General features: G+C 41.0%; 1 protein-coding gene across 1 annotated transcript in view; it reads right to left on the bottom strand.

Moving 5' to 3' along the window:
- The window catches only part of PLEKHD1 (pleckstrin homology and coiled-coil domain containing D1), an 86,529-nt gene extending 86,064 nt beyond the window's left edge, over positions 1 to 465 (bottom strand). Inside the window, exon 1 of the mRNA XM_054969975.1 lies at positions 317 to 465. Within this exon, the coding sequence (XP_054825950.1) occupies positions 317 to 465 (149 nt within the window). The remainder of the gene's footprint in view (positions 1 to 316) is intronic.
- Positions 466 to 10,223: the final 9,758 nt, after the last annotated feature.

A 10,223-nucleotide genomic window follows, 5' to 3' on the forward strand; every position in this document is an offset into this window, starting at 1 on the left:
TCTAATATAAGCCAAGAGGTTGGTGTCACACCCATTAATTATCCACATTAGCAGCCTAAAAAATTCCTGAAAACTGCCCGACACCCTTTGCCTCAGCCCAGAAATTCTTTAAGTTAAACCTCACCTTCACATCATCTCTCTGTTGCCTTGAACCCCTCTATACCAACCGGTACTGCAGCCCTTGCTCCATTTGAGACTACTTTAGAGGCCCTGCCTATCTAATATTTGACCCTCCCCACACAAGCCCTGCACCTTTTCTTTTGAAGTATTTTTGTTGATACTGCTTCTCTGCACAACCTAAACCTGCACAGCTTACCTCCTGGACCATTTGGCAGATGGCCTCCCGAAAGGTCTCTTCCAGAGCACTCCATACAGCTGCACTTTGGTGCTGATGTCCAAGGCATCTGAATCAGCCTGTTCCATAGATGGAGAAGGAGAGACAGAGTTGGATTTAGAAGTGAACATTATTGAGAGATGGATTTTTAAAAAAACCTAATTCTCTGCCTCTGCTCTGCAGCTCAGGGAATCCGATTAAATGCAATGAGCCAGAAAGATGTGAGCGGCAACTGGGAGGGAGCGAGACTAAGGCTATGCTTTGAATCGCTAACCAGATTGCTCTGGGCTCAGTCAATATTTGTCTGGCTGACGCAGAGATGCTGAGAGCTTCCTCATTCCATATCACTTCCTGATGCACTGAAGCAAGAGTGAAGATTGAGCTCAACCTGAAGAGAGGGACTTTCATAAAACATGACGAGCACTCAGATCATAACAAACCAGAGAGAGAGAGAGAGACTGTGACTATGATACATTACTGTAGTAACAGGTACGTGCCAAAAATTAACACATACCTCTGTTCTGTACTATGCAAGGCAGCCAGATCCTTTTTATAAAATGTATACTTATGTACCAAGAGTCGGGGTCAGCTGCAGTGCATTTCTTAAGTATATGACATAAACCAGAATGTGTCTAGCCGCTTCATGTTACCTGGTAGCATTGTGTAGGAGTTAGAGTGTCAGACTAGATCTGGGACACCCAGATTGAAATCCCCATTCTATAGGCAAAAGAGTAGAAACCTCAAGAATAGCAGAAAAAAGAAAAGGGTACAGAAGAACCAGAGATCTGTAATAAAAATGAGGAATCAAAAATAGAAAAAAATATATATTGTAATTGCAAAAAATATCACAGAAACATCATAGTACAATTAAACATATGCTATAGAGAATTGACAGGCTACAGATGACCCACAAGAACAAAGACAGGATGCTGGCTAAATTTCTGTTTCGATGTATAAATCTTCATCAGTCGTGGGTGACCTTGTGCACATAATTTTAAAGACAAGGGCCGATTCCAGACGACTAACCTTAAGTCGCCTCATGCCGCCCTCTTCCGGATCGCGACGGGGAAAATGCGAAATATCGCGTTTCCTCGCGCGAGTTTTGCGCGACGACGCGCAAAACTCGCGCGAGGAAACACGATATTTCGCATTTTCCCCGTCGCGATCCGGAAGAGGGCGGCATGAGGCGACTTAAGGTTAGTCGTCTGGAATCGGCCAAGGATTCAGAAGTTAACTGGTGGTATACAATGTAAGGTAACTTCAAAGAATAAATATCTTGGCTTCAGTCTTCATCAGTCATGAACAACCTTGCCCTGGTAAATTTAGAAGCCTGTTGTAAACAATTGTGGCTAGATAGTAAATACTAACACAATTAAAACAAAACATGATTTTGAACATATCATATGAAGTAAATTGATATACCAGGGACACCCAAACAATTCGTGAGAAAAACTCATGAAAAGATTTATAAACATCCCATCAGTTCAATGAAATCATTAATAACAAGATAACAGTATGAAAAAGAAAAAAGTCATAACTTACAACGTAGCTCATATCCCACAACATGTTCAAAAACATGTTTTGTTTTAAGTGCAAGGTTGTTCATAACCAATGAAGATTGAGGCCATGATATTTATTCTTTAAAGTTACATTGCTGGAAGATCATTGCTGAAAGGCTTACTTTAAAGTTTTTACTTTCTGTAGTGCTTGTATCAACACAAAATAACATGGCTCAGACAACCTGGGCAGGCATGTCCCTGCCTCTTAGTAGGAGGCCATGCACTTAATGGAACAGCAGGACAGAGTTTTTCTGACAACATATCCAATGGCACTGCAGTCATGTGAAGATAATTCAAGGATTTTTGTTTTACTAAAAAACCCAAATCTGGATTTGTGCTCATTTTCTGCATGTACTAATGTACTCCATATCTTTTGTGATTCCCTCTCTTCTCTGAACCATGACAGTACAAGCCTGCTTCTGTTAATTATTAATATATTTACACCCTGCTTTTCTCCCCAACCAGAACCCAAAGTAACTTGCAATATTGTTTTCCCCTCCTCCATTTTATCTTCACAACAACCCTGTAAGGTAGATTAGACAGTGTGACTGGTCCAAGATCACCCAGTGAGCAGCCATGGCAGAGTGGGGATTTGAGGAAAATGAAAAGGGTACAGAAGGACCAGAGGTCCCCAATAAATATGAGAAATCACAAATAGAGGCACCTGTGCAAATTAGCTGTCTGCCTATTATGTGTGAACTCCTGCAGGACCAATCCACCACATCCTGAGAAAGATCTGTGGCAATCTGAAACAAGAGTTCCTGAAACAAAGCTGCCCTCTGGTTATGCTGCTGAATCTTTCTGAAGCCTACTGAGATTTAAGGCAGTTTTCTACATTGGATGTTCTAGAAAAGTCACAGGATGGCACACCACATTCCACAATCTATCATTGTTTAGAGCTTACCATTTCCAGGTTGTTTTGCACTACACCTTGTATTTCATTAAATACTAGAAGATTTTATTATTTTATTATGGCAGGATGTGAAGATTGCTTTGGAACTAGCACCAACTGCTTGTAAGTTTGCTTCTGGACTCACATAAAGCCTGCTCAACCTGCAGAAGGATTATTTAAAAAGATACCAGTCAGTTTCTGGTTAGGACCAAATATGGGGAAACAGAATGGTTCCTGAGAGCCAGTTTGGTGTAGTGGTTAAGAGTGCGGGACTCTAATCGGGAGAGCCAGGTTTGATTCCCCACTCCTCCCCTTGAAGCCAGCTGGGTGACCTTGGGCTAGTCACATCTCTCTGGAGCTCTCTCAGCCCCATCCACCTCACAGGGTGTTTTGTTGTGGGGATAATAATGACATGCTTTGTAAACCACTCTGAGTGGGCATTAAGTCATCCTGAAGGGTAGTATTTAAGTCGAATGTCGTTGTTGTTGTTACTTGGCAAAGGTATCAGACAAGGTATATTATCTCCTTATGGCTGAATGGCAGAAAATAGTGAAGACTTAAAATGACTACTGATAAAGTTAAAAGGAGAAAGTGCCAAAGCAGGATTACAGCTGAACATCAAGAAGACAAAAGTAATAATGACTACAAGGGAGTTACACAATTTAAGGTTGACAATGTACAAACTGAAGTTGTTAAAGTTTTTCTATTCCTTGGCTCAATTATCAATCAAAAGGGAGTCTGCAACCAAAAATCAAAAGGAGATTGAAATTTAGTGGAAAGCAGTAGGAATAGAGGAACACCAAAATGAGTTGGCTTGACTCAGTAAAGGAAGTCATGGCCTCCAGTTTGTAAGATTTGGGCAAGGCTGTTTTGGAGTTCTTTTATTCATAGGATCACCATAAGATGGAAATAACCTGACGGCACATAACAGCACATTTCCAGTGCTCTCTTGTCTCAAGAAAGCTCACGTGGTGTAGTGCTTAGAGGGTCAGATTAAAATCTGAGAGACCTAGGCTTGAATGCCACTCAACAATGGAAGATCATTGGGTGACTCAGCCTAAATAGAGAATATATTGACATCAGTTATATCCCATCTTTCTCCCTTGTTCAGACCTAAAGCAGCCTGGTCTCTTGCATAAGTTGGTCATTAACTCCATGAATCTTTCAGTCATCAGGAATGCAACATTTGCTGAATTTCCTGACTATAGGTGCTGGAGAATCTTGTCTTTAGGTTTCAGTTCTGTGGAGGACACATCTATATCAAGAGACCTGGCCATCCTTAGCATTTGTTCTTTGTAAAGGCAGAAGTCATCAGTGGGAGACACTAGTTCCCTGTCCCCTATTGCCTCATCAGGAGAGGGATTAGAAAGTAGGCTCGGACTTCAGTCCATTGGATATGGATCCAGCTCTGACTCCAACCGGTGGAATGTCATTGAGGACTTCAGAATATAGTGAAGTCAACAGCAGGTTCTCATCTGAGCTGGTAGATCAGACACAGATCCGATTGATTCCACATGGTACTGGACATGGAGTACCAGGGAGGGCACCTATGGGCACAGCATTCTTGGTACAGAGGTTATCTGGGCACTCAATTTGTCGGATCCATCCTTCTCCGAGGAATAAATGGAGGGGGATTTGGAGCGTGCACAGGGTCTCTATGACTTTGATATCACGCTCCTCAAGGTTGATCACTGGCCTCCTACGGGAACCAGCTCCTGCTTGGAGGTATGTTTTGCCTTCATCTTAGCCTTCTTCTCAGGAAGCTCTGAACTCTCTGGAGTGGGATTAGCCACCTCCAAAGATCTTGACCTTTCACAGGCCAGATATGAGCAAGAGCCTGACCAAGTCAGTGCCAATGTCAGGGTTCTAGATGCCAGGCCCCTGGATCTGGAGCATTGTTGGATCCAAAGGGCTTGTGGCGGTTGAGTTTGAGGTGCTTGTCAGAGTCAGTTAGCAAGCTCTGCTAAAGCAGAGGACTTCACTATTGGGATACTAGTAGCAGATAGTGCCCCTCCCATAAAATTGCCTTGAGCCTAGTAGCTATTTCAGTGCAAGCTCTGGGAGTAAATACCTCGCAAAATTTGCAGGCACTCACATTGTGCCTCTCACTCAACACAAAGAATGACCATTTGTTATAGCCATCTTGGTTCTGCATTGAGTGCACTTCTTAAAGGCTTTCCCAGCCATCTTACTCTCCTTTCTTCACTTCTCTCTGCTACAAGAAAAAAAAACGGTGTGGAAAGGCCTGACAAAGCAAGAATGGAGGAGCTTGCTACAGGCAGTCTTCTTCAACTGAAGGCAAAAGAGAGAGGGAGGGCTGGGGGTGTTACTTCTTCCACAGCGTGGCCTGTTTTGGTGTGAAACAGCCATGCATGTGCTCCGGGAGGGGACGAACACCCCACCCCCCCGTAGTCTTAAAGCTACAAAACCTCAGATCGGCCAGCCTGTGCATGCGCAGTTCCCCCCTCCATGTGGGACTGCATAGAAGTCCGACAGTAAACATGGCTCACATATAACAATGGCAACCACCTCCTTCTGCCTGGCGTTTCTGATCTCTGAGAAGGGTTAAGGAAGTATTTCTTAATACCATCTAAATTCATGGTCAGAAAGAACAGGGCAAAATTAACAACTGCATATATGTGTGCTTTCTCCATCGTGGCCCCTACCTTACAGAATGGCCTGCCTGATGAGGTCAGGAAAGCTCCCTTTCTAATGATCTTCTGTAAATTATGTAAAACTAAATTATTTTATACAGGTAATAGCATTCTACTGTACAGAACAGTTTAGAAAGCTACTTGGGTAAAGTTTTAAGGATTATGGTTTATACTACTGTGTATAGCTGGTACTGCCTGTTGCTGGAAGTAGGATCCTACAATGTAATCTTTGCATCATTTAACGTATCATAATAACAGTTATGCTTTGCTCTGTTTTCAGATTTCTGCTTGGTTCCAAATTTCTACTGTTCCAATTTCTACTGTACAAATATGATCACATTATTTATTGGATGTCCAATCCTGCTGATTACATTGATCTACTCTGCGAAATCTGCCTTCAGTATTAGGGGGGGGGGGGAAATGGTCTATAACAATGTAAATAAATAAACAACAGTCACTGCCCTCCTCGTCCCATTATGGAACTTTCTCTCACTCCAATCTTGCCAAGGTCCAAACCACAACATTACTTAAAAAACACTGTTTAAAAAGACTACCTGTTGGGGCTCAGAGTTATATAGAGAAATGCCTGCTTATTTTGTTTTAATTTTTTTCCCTTATGCATTTATCCCTGGCCCTGGATAGCCCGATCTTGTCAGATCTCGGAAGCTAACCTGGGTCTGCTCTGGATAATATTTGGATAGGAGATCACCAAAATAGTCCAGCTCTGCTATGCAGAGGCAGCCAATGACACACCAACTCTGAACATCTCTTGCCTTGAAAATCCTACAGGGTCACCTGGAGAATAATGTAGAACAATGCATTTCAGTCATAGGCAAGTGTGTCAGCCTGTTAACCAACCTGAATAGAATAATTGACTCATAGGGACCTGAAAAGAGAGATAATAGCTTGTACATGCCTGTCAGTCAATATTGTTCTCTGTATGAGAAAATGTGGCATGGATACAGTAACCAAGGCTCTAAAATACAGACGTTTCTACGGCACTAACTGTTCTACATTCAAAATTAAAGGCAATGTGGTTGTTATTTTAAAAAGTAGCTTAAGTCTTGCAGTAATTTAGAACAAACTCTCATGAACTAGATTTTTCACTTTTCCCCAGCTCCCCTGTGTGCCACATTTGATTCTGCAAAGAAACATGACCAGGAAAAACTCCTAGCTGCTTCCCTTCTGTGTTCAGAGCACTCCCTCTTGTGGATACAGACTGCAGAGGTAACTGCAAGAAAACCAAGTTCTGAAATATTGTGACAGGAAGATTAGACTTGATCTTCCCTCAACTAAACAAGAAGGAATAAAAGCAGTTTATTGGAGAACTTTAGCCTATGACTTGTAATAAGCCAGACAAATAATGTGAGTGCAGCAGTCAATAATTAACAAACCCAAGCCAACAGGACATCAAGACAGATTTCTATCTCATGCTGGTTTTGAGGGTTCTGGTATAACAAACTAAGCTGAAGGTGTTTATAAAAGTACACGAAAGTCCTGATCAGCTGCCTCCATCTATTGATCCACAGGAAGCTATACCTTGCTTTTTAAGCATTTAGTGGAAACGGCAAGCACAAAAGAACTAGGACCTTCATCTATCATTTCCACAAATGACAGCTGATAAACCCAAATCAGAGTTACTAGCCAAAAAACAAACAAAAAAGTGCATTTGAGGCCATATTCTGATTTTTCCAGGATAATTAAAGCAATACCAAATCTCTGCCTAAAGGGAAGAGGAACTTTTTTTAAAAGACTGAAACTGGAAATTCGTGTGAATTCTGTGTTAGTGCTGTGTGATTAGAGAACTCTCATGCACAATCTTGGCCATAGACCAGTAAGTATACTTCGCTTTGGATACAATTCCAGGCAGCCATTCCACATGAGAAGTTAATGCATGCAGCCAGAGTTGTTTTTAAGCATCCAGTACAACAAACAAGGAGGACTGCCAAAAGCCACCAAAGACTGCAGGTTAAGCAGTTCATCTGCTCTCCTCCCCTTCCTTCAGGACATATACAAGATTCTTAAGTAGAACAAGGATGCTGCTGTCTTCCAGTGGTCCTTTGCCTAGCTCACTGGGCCCCTCACGTTTTCTACCCTTAGCTCACTTCTCTCTCCACAGCCAGCAATCTTACTGGCAAATTTTAAAAGGAAAATGGACTTGCCCATTTCACTGTGCAATTTGCTGCAGTAGTAACTTTCCACCTCTGACTGCATATGTGAAACCTGAACTATTGTGTCCTGTATTTGTAAAGATAATGCTGTCAGCTGAACTGCTGTGAGATGGCCTCTTTACATGTTACCACATGCTTAAAAGTGATTTCTCCAACTTCCTTCAAAGGCAATGAATTAGTAAAGCACTTAAATTCCCTATCAAGCATTTTTAGAGTATGTTAATATTACATTTACTATGGCATATTTAAGCATAACCATGTATCGTACATAATTAAAACTGAACGATGTGTGTCAGATAAGAAGGCAGTGCAATACAGCAACAGATTAGTCACATTCTTATGCCACCTCTCGAATCCCAGAATTACAAGTTTTAGATACGTATTTTAGAATACGGTAAAATCAGGCAAAGGATAACAAGAATCCCCCCTTCCCACTATTCCTTGTTATAATTTTCTTGGAAACGCAATCCATAGCTAAGAGTAGGTTAAAGTAATAGTGTGAACTGAACCTTGTAGTACCTTCTTTTAGTTCTAATTCAGACATGACACCGTATTTGTCAATATCACTGAAGTGATGGTTAAGAAATTACTTGGCACAGAGATGCAACTACCTTGTCTAGTGGCTTCACCCTCTAACAACACAGGCTGCACTGCAGTATATCCAACCCAGAGCACTGTGCCAATAGCATGCAGATTGTTGGGCCTGTATACTCTCAGTTAGGAGGGTGTGCGCTACATATACCATGCTTTTCATAACAGTCTCTGAACACAATTTTAAGATTTATGCTTTAAAAAGTGGAAAGGTGTGTATACATTCAATTGCAGAAAAGGTTTGCTTATGTGTCTCAAGCAGCAGCAACAGTGAATTCTTCAAAACTATTCACAAGGAATTAGACCAACTTCTCTAACACTGCAGCTAATAAAAAGTTTTAATAAAAACAACATTTTTAAACTGTTCACAATTAAAGTGAAAAAATCAAAAATAAGGCAGTCATCCATGGAATGGTTTCATGTGTACAAATGATTTGGAAAAGACATTAAAATTACACTTTAGTACACAAAGTCAAGTATACAGCTATGACCAGGGAACACTGTAACTACAGGGTCACAGCTGCTCAGAGACATAGTCAAAACACAGAAAAAACTGATCTTTCAAAACAGATATTCTGTTTCTGAATGTGACTCAGCCCCCTGCCCCCAGACTCCTGTGGTTCATCAATAAACAGCATAAAACAGCAGTACAAACATACTAGGTCAAGTTTTCCCATTCCAATACAGCCAAATTGAAATGTCTGCTGTCGTTGGATATACCTCTAAGACAAGTTGCAGAAACTTCTCTGGAGAATTTCACAAGGGTAGTTTTCTGCTGTTTCACTATTATACGTAAGTGTCCTTGCTCCCTTGGGTTTGACTGCTCACAGATGTTATAAATTGGGTTGTTGTTTTTTTTTTAAAAAAATCTCTGATAGGCAAGAGATCATTCCCTTTATTTTGACTATTAGTTATGGCTGAACATAATGTTGCACATTGACACAGCTCATCATAGACTAATTTTCCACAACTCAGTCAACAGAAGTGAGTAGTGGAAGCACAGGAGGCAAGACTTGCAAGATATTATAAATATTCATACTGTTTTCTTTGCTCCCAGAAGTCTATTGCTGGAGCCAAAATTACACTCTGAATTTCACCAATAAGACCTTTAAAGAATGGAACTTGACTATCCTGAATTTGACTGATTATTAGGTGGGGAAAAGAGAATGCATGAGATTCCTTGAAGTTAGGATTCTCATGGTTACAAGGGACAAGATATCCAGTACTCTGCTAAAACCATAGCCTTCAAAATCACTTCCATTGTGATAAATAGCAGTTCAGTAGAGATGAAGCACCAAGGAACCCACGTCATTACAAAGTGACAAGTCAAAATGGTAGTGGAGAGGGAGTATATAATGCTACTCTTTCAATACACACATGGCAAATCATTAAATGGGAGCTTGATTTTACAACAGCACATTTGGAAATGTTTCAGCTACACAATTCTTTGTTATATTGTCCATGTCTTGCCTAGTCTCGCTTAATTCGCATTACATCGCATTACTGATTCTAGACACTTTCTATATCAGTCAAGGACAGAAGTCCAAAGTAGGCTTCCTGCTAATGACACTGGGCCCAGGCTTAGTGAGCAAGAAAGCTAGACTTAGCAGAGATTGTTTTCATAAATAAGTGATCCAGCACAGGCAGCTTCACACCACATTTTCAAATCAAGCTGCACTCAGATGTGAAAGGCAGTCATGGGGTCCAACAAAATGTCTGATACCAATATCATAATACTATACCAAGTATTAAGAGTAGCTTAATCCAGACTCCTGTTAAGCGCTTGTCTTGTCCACCATTGCCAAATGCAGTTCTGTAGAGAAAAGTAGGCCTTTAACCATACTTGTGCCCAATTTACTTTCAAGTTATCTAATACAAATGGAATACACCTGCAATTATTTTAGTTTATTAACAATTTCCACTATAATTTACTCTGTGCCAATTTGAAACGGACTGCTTCGCTTTTGTAATGCACCACCAGTTATATGCTGTGACCTCCCAGCCATCTGACAACTCCCAATT

This window comes from Eublepharis macularius, chromosome 2, assembly GCF_028583425.1.
Source record: "Eublepharis macularius isolate TG4126 chromosome 2, MPM_Emac_v1.0, whole genome shotgun sequence".
Lineage (NCBI taxonomy): Eukaryota > Metazoa > Chordata > Lepidosauria > Squamata > Eublepharidae > Eublepharis > Eublepharis macularius.